The following is an 18579-nucleotide window of genomic DNA, read 5'->3' as shown; positions in this document are numbered from 1 at the left end:
GCTGAGTCATGAAGACTATCTGTACTACCCAGCAGTCACTGTCAGGCTTGCTTCACTGTAATATGCATGAAATCTAGTATTTAGCCTACATCCTAGGCAATAATGAGGTCATCATAAGCAGAGCTGCCAAGTCTTATTTATCACGTGACGTTCTCGTGCACTTGGCAGCACTGCCCGACATTCCCACCTCACAGTGGAGACCTCATGCATCCAGTTGGGCTACAAGAATGGCCTGCCATTGTTACTATTGACTGCCAGTGGCCACTGTGGTACAAGCAGCCAGCCATCTCCCCTCTCCTTGCTGAATCCAAACAGGGTAGGAGCAGTCAGGAGGAGCAGGCAGAGCAGAATGGAGACAGAAGATGAGGGGCCCAGGCACAAGCCCCATGTTTCCTCAACTTCCCTTCCCCCAAACACCTCATTCAGCTTCCTCCCCAGACATGCTTTCTCCATGCATTTATGCATCCCCAATTGCCAGTTTTTGTGCATCTTCATTTCCTACCACCAGCATGGTTCAGGACTGGGTGTGTTGATGTTTATGGATATATGAAAGTTGTTTGCAAATATGCAAATTTGTCTGTTAAGTAATTTGCACAAAATGTCACACACGGAGCAGCAAAAATCTGGCAGCTTTGCTAAGGTTAGGGATGGCTGATCCACTGGGACTGCACGCCTAAATGTACAACTACAACAGCAATTTATACTAGATTACAACAGTGCTGGTGGTAAGGCAGAACAGAGGCCAGAACAAAGGAGCATAGACTCATTTCCTCAGGTGAACTGCATACAGATATGTCCAAAAGTTAATACAGATGTAGGTGCTCAATGGATCTACATGCTGATCTACATGCTCATTTCAGACAACCAAGTCTGAAAGTTAGGCTCATAGCAAGCAAGAAAATGAAGAAACATCCAAAATGAATGAGAGTTTCTGGCAATTCTTTCCCCACACCCACATTTCTTGTATTTGTGAACATGAGGACTGCTAGTCTATGTTTCTTATAGTCTCTAGGTATGTAACCAAGTCAACGGAGCTGACTTCTCCTTGCCGACAGTGCAATTTCCCCCCAAAATAACACAATGCTTGTGTTCATGTTTACAAGAGATTTAGCATATACCCTCACTCGGAGTGTCAAAAAACAGCAGCAGGTTATTACAAACATATTTGCCATACATTTCAACAACTTTTTGTATTGATTTACAGATCTAATAAAATGGATTCCTAATTCTTTTTTTGGACAGCATTTCTCAAAGTTATACAATAAGAATATTTTTGCACACCTCAGCCATAAATAATAAATGTTGGCACTGCTAGAAAGGCTCTCTTTCAGAGGAGGAGAAATTGCTAGAAGACAATTCCAGATTTATTTAATTTAACATCCTATAATCTCATTACATTTCTAAAGACTCACTACGCCGTGGGTGTTCAAACTGGACATAAGTAAGATATATATTTTACTCAGTATACATAGCATTTATTCAGGATCTTAAATTTCAGTAAAAGACAGGCAGAGTTTAAAGAACAAACTTAAAATGTTTATTCAGCTATTTTTACAATATGAAAATTTGGATGAGAACTTACTGTAAGATTCCAGTTGATCTGTGGTATTCTTGTGTGAAGATTTAGACTGAACATAAGCAATAAAGCTCCAGTAACTACAAATGCACTACAGCTCACAAACTCAAAGAAATAAAGGCCTTCGCAAGGGGAGCATTCCATGATGGTCTCTATGCAGATGAATGCAATCAGTGCCAAAACCTAGGAAAAAAAACAAATGGAAAAAATATAAATAGATTTCCACATTTTGAAAATAGCCACAAGTATTCCTGAAATTTCCATTGGGAACATGATCAGTTTACTCTCAAGAATGTGCAATTTTAGTTTGGAATAGGGCACTATTTGAAAGCAAGAATAAAAGGAATTAGTGCAAGACTTTTTGGGTACTTCATGTATCACAAAACTTATAGTAACAAAATTATATTGATCTAAAGTCAACGTAGCCACTGGTCATGGGCTACCGAAAAAAGAACCCCCTTTCCTAAGCCCAACAGTATAAAGTGCAAACGATAAAGCAAACATTTTATTTCCTTTTTAAATTATTCATATGTCTTTTCAGAACTTGGAGAAAATATCCAACTGATTTTGCTTATTAGTGCCAACCACATCCAGATCAATACCATTTAAAAATGCCTTTTCCCATTATATTTATTTCAAGGGTCGGTCAACTTAGAAATGTAGTCAGTTTAAATAAAAATTTTAGAATAGCTTCAAATGTTCTCCACGGACCTCACCCCATTGCTATGATTTGAAAATTCCCTACTTCTGCAAATACTTAATTCCCCTCTCCCCTCCTCCCCATCCTTTGTTGTTGAGTTACAGCCTCACATAAAGGAAAAAGAGTCTAAAGTCCTGATCCTGCAAATGCTTACACGCTTTAAACTTTGCGCAGGGAGCAGTCCCATTGAATTCAATGAAGGTGTAAAGTTAAGCACATGCGTAAGTCCTAAGTGTTTGCAAGACTGCAGGGGATAGAGTGAAATATACTCTGTAAAATGAACTAAAATATTAGAAAAAAGGAATCTCTCAGATAGCAGTCTTAACCATAATAGGTATAATTCAGATATAAATGCAATTTTCATGTTGACAATTCCCCTTTAAAAATAACTTGTGGGGAAAAAATTGGGCAGGTGCCTTCTTGGTTCTTTGTATGCTGTGAAAAATTTGGGAACTTTATCTGTACAAAGTAAGAATCCTGGTTTTACTATGAAGTTATTAGAAAATTGCTGTATCAGGGAAAGCCTCTATGTGAACGTGGAATCCACCCCTTGCTGACAAGGACTGTGTCCCAACAAGCCACAATGGAGAGTTGTTAACTATAACAACTGCACTCTGACTGAACCACCGGTATGCTAAGGAGGCTGGCTGGAGCAGGGAGAAGCTATTTCTTTCAGCTTGTCTGCAGGGGGCTGAAGAAGTGAAGATGGAGAACACCAGCAGCAGAACAAAGGAACCAGGTGTTGGTAGGGGGCCACAAACTTGAGAGACTCTCTGAGGCAGGGACAGGAACTTTGGGGAGGAGAGGGGAAAGAGACAGGCAGGTTTTCATAGCAGGGAGTACTGTTTAACTGCAACTGGCCACAGTCAGAGAAAGCTGACCTAGAGGGAGGCTCCATGTCTCTGAAGGGAAGTCATAAGCTGGAGAGGAAGGATCCTGGTCACCCCAGAGGGCTCTTCCCAAGCCCAAAGAACACTTCAGAGCTGTGAAAAACCAGAGGCAGGGAAATGCCTAGAGTTGTGTTTATTATTTTACATGGATCTGTGTTTCTCATGCTATAAAGTAAAGAACAATGGTATTTTAGAATCCTGTGCCAAGTCTATCTGTGTCTGTTCACTTCACTATCACATGCCCCTGAAGAGGTAAACTTTAAACCCAGGGTTCCCACATGGCTGGAGTTCTGGGAGAGAATATGTCTAAACTGCGAGGGAGTCTAAGGCGCCAGCACGGTCCCAGGAGCTAGGCAGTTGGTTCATGGGGTCTCAGTTCTCAGAATGGGGTGCTAGACAGAATCTGTACCCCAACAGCATGCCTAGAGACCCCACGCCAGGGACAGTGTCTGGACTCCATTCTGACTCTGGAGGCTTAAAGCACAGGGGGCCCAGTGAGGTGGATCCCCTCACAGCAGCCTCGTGAGTGTCCAACAGGAGTTCAGCCAGATCTGTGACATCTATAAAGGCAGCCTGAAGGATGTTTGATGTTGATTACCCACCTCACCCCCAAAAAAGGCGTTCCCCCCCCCTGCTTCTCAGAAATTCTGTTTAGCCTGGAAGACTCTACAGTGACTGGAGAAGTAGCAAGATAACATCACTAGAGTCCTAAGAGATGAAATTAAGCAACTATGGGGAGGTGGGAGTTTTTAGTCAGACTGTTTAAACTCTATTTATCTGTTAGTTTCTAAATGTAAAACACAAGGAGAAATATAACTTTCAAGCCTTCTTTATATATCAAACAGCAAAGAGTATCAAAAGACTATTGCACCCATAACAGAAGGGAAAATTCTATCCCCACTGAACTTAATTGCAAAACTTCCAGAGACTTCAATGGGGCAATGCTGTGCATACAGTTCTCGTCTCATATTCTTACCCTAGACTCTAAACACTGAGTCAGTAATTACAACTTTGGCAAACACTATACAACTCTATTCCAAGCACACACTTTTCTCCTCTGGCCTGCCTCAAGGGCTAGTATCACCAGTTTCATCAGTTCAGTCAGGCATGAGCAGGACTTAATCAGGCTAGCACTTTTCGAAGTGCTCTCCCATTTCAGCTCTCACAACAGTTTCTGTGAGGTCCTCACATCTGTTGTAGTTAGAAATGTTAAGTTAACCAGGGCAAGTCAGCTATGGGATTGTAGGACTTCTGCCAAAAGGAATGAACTGGTGAAAACAGAATTGTTCATGTCCAATATCCCTTCCTATACCGATTTTAGATCTCCTAGATGATTTTCTGTAATTACGGCCTAATGCCTTTAGAGATTTAAAAAAAAGAAAAACATGAATATTTTATGTTCTGTTCTTTGTTCTTTCTCTATAGCTCCTCTAAAACATGATCCTTGATTAAGGTAGAGACTCACCTCTCCTCATCTGAGAAACCATATTGTGAGAGGAAAGATGGTCCAGTGCTTAGGGCACTAGCCGGGGACTCAGGAGACTGACTCAATTTTCTGCTTTGCCACAGACTTCCTGTGTGAAATTGGGCAAGTCACTTAGTCTTTCTGGTTCCCAGTTCCCCATCTAAAACAGAAATAATAGGACTTCCCTCCCTCAAATTGATGTCTAGGGTAAACACTCTAAAAATTGTATGATACTAATGTAATTAGGGGCACATAAGCACTTGTAGAAGACATATATAAAACTAAAGTATTAAAGTTAGCCTAAGTTTAATTAAGAAAATAACATGGGTCTTAGCACCCCAGGTTTAGCCCGTTTGTAAGTATCTTGATCAAATGCTTATAAATATTTTGTTACCGTTTTGATGTAGTAAATTGCTTATTAGTTAGGCTTTTTAGGCATATTTACAGCAATTGTATAAATACCATTTGGCTTTTGGATTTAATGAAGAAATTTATGGTTACATTAGTGTTTGATGGTTTCCCGTATCAATATTAATAATTTCAAGGAAACTCATACTATGTCTTGTTTCTGTCTACTTCTTCATTGTGGTGTGACTATACATTTAGATTTAAAGAACAACATAGGCACTTACTAAGATACAACTCAATCCAACCCTTATGAACACAATCTCTCCATCACTACTACAAAAAGCACCTAAGCAAAAAAGTCCAGTCACAAAAAGTCACGATCAATTTCTGCTAGCTCGGGTATATCTACACATGTTGCAATCACAGGTATGTCTAAACAATATTTTTTAACTGAGCACAGTGTAAACAAACAGATTAAAACACTGAATATAACTGCTAGGTTTGGGTCCAACCTTGACATTACATAGCAAAAATAAAACCTGTCAATCACAATGGCTATATACAAAAGTCAAACGTTGATGTGAAGAGTCTGCTAAACTAAAAGCAGGATAGTCTGCCAGGAGGTGGCCTGATCTTGCATTAACAACACATAATAAAGTCTAACATTACTGTAAATAGCTGCCTCACAATTGACAGTAATTTGAATTACTAACTTCAGAGGAAGAGAGCACTTTTATGAACCTTCAATTTATTCATGAGCATTAATATCAAGCTTTTGCAACTAAACTTGAGCTGTTAATTGGCTAACTTCTAAACTCTTTTAGAAGTTACATTGAAAAGCCTCACACATCGTGATTTATATAACTGTAGTCCAAAAACAGCTCCAACAGCCTTTTTAAAATGCTCTCAAGTGTTTTATATTATAATAAATGTATTGTACAACATTCTCTAGATAGATTACAGTACATGATTCTGTGCAATTCTAACCCCATTCCTAAAGTATACACAATACATAATTGTGCCAGAGTAACCAAAAAAATTCGATAGGAGGAGCTAAAAACTGGGTCAGATTGATCATTACAACTGGAAACTACCGTGCAGCATATGGGGTCTTTTTGTTCTGCTGATGAACTGCTTTTCCCCTACGTATTCATCTCAACAGTAAGCTTAAAAGGGAACCATCGCCTTATACAAAATTAGAGACAAACATAGGGTAAAAGAGACACCTAGCATGATGAATTTTGCACAAAATGTGTTAATTTCCTAGTCCTGAGTTATGATGGATAAGAAAGTACTAAAACTTTTGAGCAATTATTACGTGTAGACTGCACTTTATTATTCAATATAGGAGAAAGGGCATTCACCTGTGAGACACACTCCTGTAAGTAAAGTGCTATTCCTATATTAATGGACTGAAAGCAAAATCATGTGGTGTTAGCATAGTCATTTAAGCAAAATTTTATTGCATTAACTTGGAATTATGCATGTTTTCTTGGAGTGGGCCAACATTGATCTTTCTTGGAGGAAAAACATGATTAAAAATTGATAAAAAATAATTGCAACTGCTTCAGCTTAGGGTACAAACATTGAACATAAAGTTAAAAGTGAGATTTTCAAAAGCATTTAAATGTTGGCATAACTCTGCACCCACTTAATGGAATTTTACCACTGCCTTTAATGAAGGAAGCATTAGGCCAGGGGTCGGCAACGTTTGGCACGCGGCTCGCCAGGGTAAGCACCTTGGCGCGCCGGGCCAGTTTATTTACCTGCTGACGCGGCAGGTTCGGCTGCTTGCGGCCCCCACTGGCCACGGTTCGCCGTCCCGGGCCAATGGGGGCAGGGGGAAGCCGCGGCCAGCACATCCCTCGCCCGCGCCGCTTCTCGGCGCCCCTATTGGCCCGGGACGGCGAACCGCGGCGAGTGGGGGCCGCGATCGGCCGAACCTGCCGCATCAGCAGGTAAATAAACTGGCCCGGCCCGCCACGGTGCTTACCCTGGCGAGCCACGTGCCAAACATTGCCGACCCCTGCATTAGGCCAACACCCAACCTGTGAAAAATCGGAGTATCCCTACTCTCGGATCCAGTGCATGTCAGCCATTACAGAGAAAGTCCTTCTGAGCCCCTGTACCCTTGGGCTGGACCATGCTCAATCACTTTGGAGATGATGCACGTGCACTTTGGTCAGCACAAGAAGCTGCAAGAGGCTTGCACATGTTCAATGAGAATGGAATCTTTCAAGATTTTAGCTGCTGAAAGTCAAAGAAGTCTCTAATGAGCACATGGAAACTGCAATTTTTCAAAGGCTTAAAACTTGGCCAAATTGGGCAGATTTTCATAGGGACGGCAAAAGGCACAACCCTAAAAAAAAAAAAAACCCCAAAAAACCATTCCCCACCAAATTTAAAGTTTCTGCTCCAAAGCATGGGGTATTAGAGCTGTTCAAAGAAAAAGGTCACCAGAATTTTTTTTTTTTTTTTTTTTAAAAAATTGGGTAAATCCTTTTTTCCCCCAGCTTTTTTTTAAAAAAAAAAAACAGCTGAACCATTTTGCCTAAAATTTAAATAAATAAATAAATTCTGCCCGACATGAAAAATTTCAGTTCAAACTGTTAAAGATTAGCAAAGTTAAATGCAACTGAAAAACAGTGTTGTATAATGGGAAATGTCAGGCAACATTAATAGGTAGTGCTACCAGCCCAGCCTGCAATAACGATAACAGGAATATAAAATGTCTTCATACACTTAGTTTTATAGAGAAGTTATTGCAGAATAAAAATGTAAGGATTAAGCTACAAAGAAAGTGAAGAGGAAAATTTTAAAGGAAAGTACATTATTGGGCAGAGGGTTCTTTCAAGCTTCTTTTACCCCCTTCAGGCAGAAATCTTGTGTTTTTCAGTAGAGAGCCAGATGATTTTGAAGCTATGTTAGGGTATGTCTACACTACGAAATTAGGTCGAATTTATAGGAGCCGGTTTTATAGAAATCGGTTTTATACAGTCGATTGTGTGTCCCTCCACATAAAATGCTCTAAGTGCATTAAGTTGGCGGGCCGCGTCCACAGTACCGAGGCTAGCATCGACTTCCGGAGCGTTGCACTGTGGGTAGCTATCCCACAGTTCCCACAGTCTCCGCCGCCCATTGGAATTCTGGGTTGAGATCCCAATGCCTGATGATGCAAAAACAGTGTCGCGGGGGGTTCTGGGTACATGTCGTCAGGCCCCTCCCCCTCTGTCAGAGCAACGGCAGACAATCGATTCGCGCCTTTTTACCTGGGTTACCTGTGCAGACAACATACCACGGCAAGCATGGAGCCCGCTCAGCTCAGCTCAGCTCAGCGTCACCATATGTCATCTGGGTGCCGGCAGACGTGGTACTGCATTGCTATACAGCAGCAGCTCCTTGCCTTTTGGCAGTAGATGGTGTATTATGACTGGTATCCATCGTCGTCGTATTCCTCAGTGAGAGGCACCTGGGCAGACATGTTTTGTCTCCTGGAGACTCAGTCCTGCCGGCAGTCCTATTGAACCGTCTTGACGATGATGGCTAGCAGTCGTAGTACAGCATCTTCTGCCAAGCACCCAGAAGATGCCGATGGCTATTAGTCATGCTGCACCGTCTGCTGCCAGCTTAAGATGTAAAAAATAGATGGACCAGATTTGTTCTGTATTCATTTGCTTCCCCCTCCCTCCGTGAAATCAACGGCCTGCTAAACCCAGGGTTTTGAGTTCAATCTTTGGGGGGGCCATTCTGTGTGACAGTTGTTTGTGTTTCTCCCTGATGCACAGCCACCTTTCTTGATTTTAATTCCCTGTACCTGTAAGCCATGTCGTCACTCGCCCCTCCTTCCCTCCCTCAGACAATAGTTTCGCGCCTTTTTTCAGCCCAGACGCCATAGCACTGGGATCATGGAGCCCGCTCAGATCACCGCAGCAATTATGAGCACTATGAACACCATGCGCATTGTCCTGGAGTATATGCAGAGTCAGAACATGCCAAAGCAAAACCAGGCGAGGAGGCGATTGCAGCGCGGCGACGAGAGTGATGAGGAAATTGACATGGACATAGACCTCTCACAAAGTACAGGTCCCAGCAATGTGCAAATCATGGTGTTACTGGGGCAGGTTCATGCCGTGGAACGCCGATTCTGGGCCCAGGAAACAAGCACAGACTGGTGGGACCGCATCGTGTTGCAGGTGTGGGACGATTCCCAGTGGCTGTGAAACTTTCGCATGCGTAAGGGCACTTTCATGGAACTTTGTGACTTGCTTTCCCCTGCCCTGAAGCGCCAGAATACCAGGATGAGAGCAGCCCTCACAGTTGAGAAGCGAGTGGCGATAGCCCTGTGGAAGCTTGCAACGCCAGACAGCTACCAGTCAGTCGGGAACCAATTTGGAGTGGGCAAATCTACTGTGGGGGCTGCTGTGATCCAAGTAGCCAACGCAATCAAAGACCTGCCGGTATCAAGGGTAGTGACTCTGGGAAACTTGCAGGTCATAGTGGATGGCTTTGCTGCAGTGGGATTCCCTAACTGTGGTGGAGCGATAGACGGAACCCATATCCCTATCTTGTCACCGAAGCACCAAGCCAGCGAGTACATAAACCGAAAAGGGTACTTTTCAATGCTGCTGCAAGCCCTGGTGGATCACAAGGGACGTTTCACTAACATCAACGTGGGATGGCCGGGAAAGGTACATGATGCTCGCGTCTTCAGGAACTCTGGTCTGTTTCAAAAGCTGGAGGAAGGGACTTTCTTCCCGGACCAGAAAATAACCGTTGGGGATGTTGAAATGCCTATCGTGATCCTTGGGGACCCAGCCTACCCCTTAATGCCATGGCTCATGAAGCTGTACACAGGCAGCCTGGACAGTAGTCAGGACCTGTTCAACTACAGGCTGAGCAAGTGCCGAATGGTGGTGGAATGTGCATTTGGACGTTTAAAAGCACGCTGGCGCAGTTTACTGACTCGGATAGACCTCAGCGAAGCCAATATTCCAATTGTTATTGCTGCTTGCTGTGCGCTCCACAATATCTGCCAGAGTAAGGGGGAGACATTTATGGCGGGGTGGGAGGTTGAGGCAAATCGCCTGGCCGCTGATTACGCGCAGCCAGACACCAGGGCGATTAGAAGAGTACAGCAGGACGCGGTGCGCATCAGAGAAGCTTTGAAAACCAGTTTTGTGACTGGCCAGGCTACGGTGTGAAACTTCTGTTTGTTGCTCCTTGATGAACCCTCCGCCCCGCCCCCCCGGTTCACTCTACTTCCCTGTAAACTAACCACCCTCCCCTCCCCACTTCGAGCACCGCTTGCAGAGGCAATAAAGTCATTGTTACTTCACATTCATGCATTCTTTATTAATTTATCACACAACTAGGGGGATTACTGCCAAGGTAGCCCGGGAGGGGTGGGGGAGGAGGGAAGGAAAAGGACACACTGCAGTTTAAAACTTTAAAACTTTAACACTTATTGAAGGCCAGCCTTCTGATGCTCGGGCAATCATCTGGGGTGGAGTGACTGGGTGGCCAGAGGCCCCCCCACCGCGTTCTTGGGCGTCTGGGTGAGGAGGCTATGGAACTTGGGGAGGAGGGCTGTTGGTTACACAGGGGCTGTAGCGGCGGTCTCTGCTCCTGCTGCCTTTCCTGCAGCTCAATCATACGCTGGAGCATATCAGTTTGATGCTCCAGCAGCCACAGCATCGACTCTTGCCTTCTGTCAGCAAGCTGACGCCATCTATCCTCTTCAGCCCGCCACTTGCTCTCTTCAGCCCGCGATTCAGCTCGCCACCTCTCCTCTCGTTCATATTGTGCTTTTTTGCACTCTGACATTGACTGCCTCCACGCATTCTGCTGTGCTCTGTCAGCGTGGGAGGACATCTGGAGCTCCGAGAACATAACATATCCCGCGTCCGCCGTTTTCTCCTTCTAATCTTCACTAGCCTATGCGAAGGAGAAACATTTGCAGCTGGTGGAGGAAATGGGAGAAGTGGTTAAAAAAGACACATTTTAGAGAACAATGGGTACACTCTTTCACGTTAAATTGCCGGTTTGGTGTGAGAGATCACTCACGCAGTGCCAGGCAACAGATTTCGGCTTGCAGGCAGCCATGGTAAGCCACAGTCTTTTGGCTTTTTTAACCTTCTTAACATGTGGGAATGGTTTCAAACAGTAGCGCCCTCATTTCCCATACCAAGCACCCGTTGGGTTGGCCATTTAAAATGGGTTTGCAATGTAAAAGGAGGGGCTGCGGTTTCCGGGTTAACATGCAGCACAAACCCAACTACCCCCCCCCCCCACACACACACACACCCAATTCTCTGGGATGATCACTTCACCCCTCCCCCCCACCGCGTGGCTAACAGCGGGGAACATTTCTGTTCAGCCGAGCAGGAACAGGCACCTCTGAATGTCCCCTTAATAAAATCACCCCATTTCAACCAGGTGACCGTGAATGATATCACTCTCCTGAGGATAACAAAGAGAGATAAGGAATGGATGTTGTCTGCATGCCAGCAAACACCGGGACCATACGCTGCCATGCTTTGTTATGCAATGATTCCAGACTACGTGCTACTGGCCTGGCGTGGTAAAATGTCCTACCATGGCGGACGGGATAAGGCAGCCCTCCCCAGAAACCTTTTGCAGAGGCTTTGGGAGTACATGAAGGAGAGCTTTCTGGAGATGTCCCTGGAGGATTTCCGCTCCATCCCCATACACGTTAACAGACTTTTCCAGTAGCTGTACTGGCCGCGATTGCCAGGGCAAATTAATCATTAAACACGCTTGCTTTTAAACCATGTGTAATATTTACAAAGGTACACTCACCAGAGGTCCCTTGTGTGCCCTCAGGGTCTGGGAGCACGCCTTGGGTGAGTTCGGGGTTACTGGTTCCAGGTCCAGGGTGATAAACATATCCTGGCTGTTGGGGAAACCGGTTTCTCCGCTTCCTTGCTGTGAGCTATCTTCCTCGTACCCCGAACCCGCTTCCCTGTTGCGTGATTCTCCATTGATGGAGTCAAAGCACACAGTTGGGGTAGTGGTGGCTGCACCCCCTAACATGGCATGCAGCTCCGCGTAGAAGCGGCATGTTTGCGGCTCTGCCCCGGACCTTCCGTTTGCCTCTCTGGCTTTGTGGTAGGCTTGCCTTAGCTCCTTAATTTTCAGACAGCACTGCTGTGCGTCCCTGTTATGGCCTCTGTCCTTCATGGCCTTTGAGACTTTTTCTAATATTTTGCCATTTCGTTTACTGCTATGGAGTTCAGCTAGCACTGATTCGTCTCCCCATATGGCGAGCAGATCCCGTACCTCCCGTTCGGTCCATGCTGGAGCTCTTTTGCGATCCTGGGACTCCATCATGGTTACCTGTGCTGATGAGCTCTGCGTGGTCACCTGTGCTCTCCACGCTGGGCAAACAGGAAATGAAATTCAGAAGTTCGCGGGGCTTTTCCTGTCTACCTGGTCAGTGCATCTGAGTTGAGAGTGCTGTCCAGAGCGGTCACAATGAAGCACTGTGGGATAGCTCCTGGAGGCCAATAATGTCGAATTCCATCCACACTACCCCAAATCCGACCCGCAAAGGCCGATTTTAGCGCTAATCCCCTCGTCGGAGGTGGAGTAAAGAAACCGGTTTAAAGAGCCCTTTAAGTCGAAAAAAAGGGCTTCATCGTGTGGACGTGTCCAGGCTTAATTCGATTTAATGCTGCTAAATTCGACCTAAACTCGTAGTGTAGACCAGGCCTGAGTCTATGGGCAGGTCTACACTACAGCCGGAATCGACGCTCTGAGATCGATCCACCTGCGGTCAATTTAGCAGGTCTACTAAAGACCCGCAAATCAACAGATCGCTTTTCAGTTGACCCCTGTACTCTACCCCCGATGAGAAGAGTAAGGTAAGTCGACAGGAGATTTTCTTCCGTCAACCCCCCGCGGTGTAGACTCTGTGGTAACTTGACCTAAAGTACGTCGACTCCAGCTACGTTATTCACATAGCTGGAGTTGCGTAGCGTAGGTTGACTTTCCGCAGTAGTGTAGACATAGCCTATGACTGCCAGACTGTACAGTGCTCAGCTCTGCCCAACACGAAGACTGGTTGCTGCAATAAAACTGCAGCTTTCATTCTATTTTGCAGTGGGTTTCATTATGTAGGGTTTTTAAAATGCTGGACTCTCAGCATAGAAGAAAATTACTCTTAGCAAAGGAGTCAAATGCCCTATGGCCAAGTAAATGGATTACAATTGCGTCAGTTACGCATACACATACATTTTAAATACAATAATTGATTTTGTCTTAAGTGAAATAATAAAACCTGTAGCAACAGACACCAAACTTGAACAGGAGCTTTTTGAAGATTATTGACGGCACATTTTCCTATCAATGATAAAATTTACTGTGTGCTTTATTTTTGCATATTAAACAACTTAAGCACTAAAAATAAAGGCTGGTTCTGTAATGAAAACAGACAAAGTAAAAAGCGAGTTTTCCTGTTTATCTAAAAGCACCACAGAAAGCCTTATTGTCTGGTTAAATGACATAATTGCACACGATTTCAGAAAAACCACAAAATGGTCAGCATTTTTTCTGCCTGAAAAATACCCACAAAATTTTAGTAATACTGTCACACTACCAAGACATTTTTTATTTCCAGACTGTTTAGATTAGTGGTACAGTACAATACATACATACAGTATACAAGGAATAAATTGCTTTTACAAAACTTTAAAAACATTAAAAAAAAATTAACTTTTTCTTGCATTCAAATATAGATATATTGTTTTCATTTTACTTGACCCAATGGTCCTAACTCAATGCATGAAATCAAGTCTCACTCCTTGTAAAGCACATGCATTCCCCACATCTAAAACAGCAGGCACAAACATGAATATTTTGGATAATATGACTTTAACACAATACTGCTTCTCCAGCAAAAAACCACCTTTTACCCTAAGCAGAAGGATGACTGATTTCCTGCCCACTCCTCCTCTGCATCACTAAGGCTATGGCTACACTACGCAGCTTTTAGCGACACAGCCGTGCTGCTAAAGCCGTGCTGCTAAAAGGCACTCACTGTACCTGCTGTTTGTAGGCAGGAGGGAGCTCTCCTGCTGACAAAAAACTTTCACCCCCAACGAGCGGCAGTGGCTTTGTTGGCAGGAGTCGCTGTTCACACCAGCGCTTTTTGTCGGTACAACTTTTGTCGTTCGGGGGGGTGTTTTTTTAACACCCCTGAATGACAAAAGTTTTGCCAACAAAGTGCCAGAGTAGACAAAGCCTAAGATTCAAAAACTCAGTTACCATGATTGCAAAGAGCTTGAACTCTGCAAATAAAGTTGGGATTCTATTCTTAAACCTGGAAACTTTAGGTGAAAGGTGTTAAATAAAAAGGAAAGGTTCCGCAAGCACTAGTAAGTCAGCATCTTAAATAAACTAAATTGTGTTCAAGGTACACAAAATGAAAAAGTGAGCAAGGCCAAAGAGACCAAAACCAGAATCTTGAATTCAACCTCCTCTGAATTTTTTTTTTTTTTTTTTTTTTTTTTTGTGGTGGTGGTGGTGGAAGTAACGTAGTTAAGTTTGAATCTCCAGAGCCTAACCACACTCTGACACAGTTTTGGTGCCAAGCTTGATCCAGATCTGAAAAGTGTTTCATTTTCTAGTTCCAGTTTGGATGTGATAACAGCTGTAAAGTTTCCACCATTCAAGGTTATGGAAGTCTTGTGAGTTCAGCAGATCTAGTAATATTTCCACCATGTTAGATCAAATTTACTCAATGACAGTTTCCAAGATTTGGGCACTACAGGGAAGGGACATATGTGGGAAGCTGTCAGTTTTATCAGGTGGTTTTTTTAAACAATTTGTAGAAGGAAGTAGCTTTTTTGTCAATATCAGAAAGTTTACATGCAGCTTATTTCCAAATATACCATTACAAAGGAGGATAGCTAGTCTGGCAGCAATGTCACACAATCTTAGGCCTGGTGTACTGGGCCTGGGGATGAGGGGATTGGGGATTGGGGTGCAGGAGGGCGCTCCAGGTTTGGGGGGAGGCTCAGGGCTGGGGCACGAGCTTACCTCGGGCAGCTCCCAGGGCAGCGGGGCTAAGGCAGGCTCCCTGCCTGTCCTGGCTTCACGCTGCACCCCGGAAGCGGCCAGCAAGTCCGGTTCCTAGGCAGGGGGGCCAGGAGGCTCCGCACAATGCTCTCGCCTGCAGGCACTGCCCCCCCAGCTCCCACTGGCCAAGATTCCTGGCCAATGGGAGTGCGGAGCCAGTGCTCGGGATAGGGACATCGCATGGAGCCCCGTTGCCCTCCCCCACCTTCCCGCCTAGGAGCCAGACCTGCTGGCCGCTTCTGGGGCGCAGCGCGATGCCAGGACAGGTAGGGACAAGCCCTGCCTTAGACCCACAGCATCGCTGACTGGACTTTTAACAGCCTGGTCTGCGGTGCTGACCGGAGCCGCCAGAGCCTCTTTTCGACCGGGCATTCTGGTTGAAAACCAGACACCTGGCAACCCGAGATGGGATTTGAAGAAATGGACATTTTCCAGAAGCAGGACAAACAAACCCAGAGGGACTCAGGGACAGAGGAACAAAGACATGGTTTCATAGTAGGGGTGTCCTTTTCTAACTGTGGCACCAGCTGAGGAAGAAGGAAGCTGGCTGGAGAGAGGCAGAGATTCCATAATTCAAAGGAGAAGCCGTATGTAAGGAGAGGGGATCCTGGACACCCTCAAGGACTCTTACCAAATGCAAAGAATGCTCAAGAGCAGGGGTCGGCAACGTTTGGCACGCAGCTCGCCAGGGTAAGCACCCTAGGGGGTCGGGCCAGTTTATTTACCTGCTGACGCGGCAGGTTCGGCCGATCGCGGCCCCCACTCGCCGCGGTTTGCCGTCCCAGGCCAATGGGGGCGGCGAGAAGCGGTGCGGGCGAGCGATGTGCTGGCCGCGGCTTCCCGCCGCCCCCAGTGGCCCGGGACGGCAAACCGCGGCCAGTGGGGGCCGCGATCAGCAGAACCTGCCACGTCAGCAGGTAAATAAACTGGCCCGGCCAGCTAGGCTGCTTACCCTGGCGAGCCGCGTGCCAAACGTTGCCGACCCCTGCTCAAGAGTGGTGAGGAACCTGAGGCAGGGACGGCATATAGGTGTTTTATCTAGGTTTGTACATCTTTTGTGCTATCTAAAGTAAAGAGAGATTGATTTGAGAATCTTTTGCAAAGTCTGTGTGTTACATGCTTCATCTACATTTCACATGTCCCTGAAGGGGTAAACTGTAACCAAAATGCTCACAAAGGTTGGAGCTATGGTAAAGGGTGTTGGTAAGCACCTGGGGTGTTTATGGCGGTCAACACTGATCCTGGGGGCAGGTCCATTAAGATAAATTTGGGGTGATCATGTTCGCTGGGTCCCCATCCCCTCCCATTTCTTTATTTACACAGACATTACAAATGTTTGGCAGGGCCCTGAGCCTCACAGCCCTAGAACAGCTGTCCCCCCCCAAACCCTCCATCCCACCTTCTCGTCAGCCCTGGCTGGGGGTATAAGTAGTTGGACTCTGAGGTCCCATTTCCATAAAGGGGTAGCAGACAGAGAGCACATGCCCAGGATGTGTACCAGAGAGGTCATGGAAAGATAGTGCTGGACAGTGCTGCTACTCAGACTCAGGAAGTTTAAAGCACACAGGTCTTGCATGATGGGACCCAAACACAGCAGCCTGGTGAAAGTCTGGCTGAGGGAGCTTTGCCAGGGCTGTGACACTGACATTAATCCAAGTGTCTTATTTTAGCAGGACTGATTTGAGATGAATTAAAAAAGATTCTTGACTGAAGTGGAAATAGATTACTTTTAAAAATGTAAATCACCAATACAACCGGAAAGAAAAGAGTGCCCCGGTGCAGTAATGAGTTAGTTTCTGTTAAACAGTGTTCTGTATACTGTTTGGAAGCATCTCAGCTCTGAATGTCCTTATTCTTCCTTCATCGGCACACTTGTTCCATTTTAAATACTATTTTATGAACAGTATTTTGCTATAAGGGAATATTTAACTTCCCTAGTGGCCTAATGTCAGGGAAATTTTTAATGTACAGACACAGCTGTTTCCTTCATCATGAACCCAAATAACTTCCCTAAACTTTTGGCATGTTACGTTTGTACATTATTCTAAGTAAATCCTCTAACACTGTATATAATAAGTTCACATTTTTTACATGACAACTGTCTGCATGTATAAGGCTACAGGTTTATATTATTGCTGCATGCCTTAGGCTCTTTTGGAGCGGTCACAATTTAGTTCAATGCCTAAGACCAGAACTTTGAACCAACAGCCTCTGTGGCTAATGCTACCTATTGGAATTCACCTCCATCGCTATATTTGGACCTTCGGGTCCTCCATCTCTGCAATCATGATGATCTGTATTAGGATCTTGAATCCATAGTTACCTGCCATCACCCATACTGCTGCCTACGACGACAAAGATGCTGATAGTTCTCCTTTGAAATTTCAGGAGGTGCTACATTTCACTCACAACTGTTCTTACACAGCTCATATCATTTTGCTCAGAAGACCAAGGTTTTGTCTTGTCTTGCTTAGTTAAGCCTCATCTAAAAATCAACCATTTGTCCTAGTAAAGTTAAAGTCACTCTCCCATTAACTCAAACTTTACTTTTTACCGGTTCTGCCTGCAGTGTAACCATTGAAAACTATTCAAATTTTTTGCCACAATTTGAATAGCATTGGTCTACACGTCCCTCAAACACACACAAACGCTAGATACAAATTTGTCACAAGGATGTTCGTACATTGCTTCAGTGTTGCATTAAATATTGTGACAGGTATGCGGATTCATTCCCTTGTGTCTTCTTCACTCATGTCCAGCTGTAAGAGCTATGACATCTGAAGAATAAAATGTTTTATCAGAAGTCCTATTTGCACTAGGCATTATTGAAAAATAAGAGACAGATATACAGGATGGAGAGTATTTTTATTAACAATCACATACATTCCCTGCTAAATAATAAGTTTTGAAAGTTTGAATACTGTAGTTCTGAGATAGTATGAAATAATCAACTACCATAAAATTTAAGTCTAAATAATTGGCTTCTTCCAGGATTCTTTTGAAACAAATGATAGTATCTCTTCATAGTGATCAAATTAGTACAGCTTCACTTTGCCATTTAAACCTGAGTTACTACTTGGAATTAAAACTCTAGACCAGGGGTAGGCAATCTATGGCACGCGTGCCAAAGGCGGCACGCGAGCTGATTTTCAGTGGCACTCACACTGACCAGGTCCTGGCCACCGGTCCGGGGGCTCTGCATTTTAATTTAATTTTAAATGAAGTTCCTTAAATATTTTAAAAACCTTATTTATTTTACATACAACAATTGTTTAGTTATATATTATAGACTTCTAGAAAGAGACCGTCTAAAAAAGTTAAAATGTATCACTGGCACGCGAAATCTTAAATCAGAGTGAATAAATGAAGACTCGGCACACCACTTCAGAAAGGTTGCTGACCCCTGGGCTAGACCCTAGGCTGATGAAGAATGTGTACATAATGGTGCAGACTCAGGCCTGGTCTACACTAGGACTTTAATTCGGATTTAGCTGCCTTAATC

At 44.6% G+C, this 18579-nt stretch overlaps 1 protein-coding gene across 1 annotated transcript in view; it reads right to left on the bottom strand.

Moving 5' to 3' along the window:
* Nucleotides 1–18579, bottom strand: part of CMTM4 (CKLF like MARVEL transmembrane domain containing 4) — a 55771-nt gene that overhangs the window by 16256 nt on the left and 20936 nt on the right. The window contains exon 2 of the mRNA XM_026652801.2: nt 1583–1759. Within this exon, the coding sequence (XP_026508586.1) occupies nt 1583–1759 (177 nt within the window). The remainder of the gene's footprint in view (nt 1–1582; nt 1760–18579) is intronic.

Source organism: Terrapene carolina, unplaced genomic scaffold, assembly GCF_002925995.2.
Source record: "Terrapene carolina triunguis isolate 2854851 unplaced genomic scaffold, T_m_triunguis-2.0 Scaffold130, whole genome shotgun sequence".
Taxonomy (NCBI): domain Eukaryota; kingdom Metazoa; phylum Chordata; order Testudines; family Emydidae; genus Terrapene; species Terrapene triunguis.
This window is presented reverse-complemented; position numbering and strand designations above follow the sequence as displayed.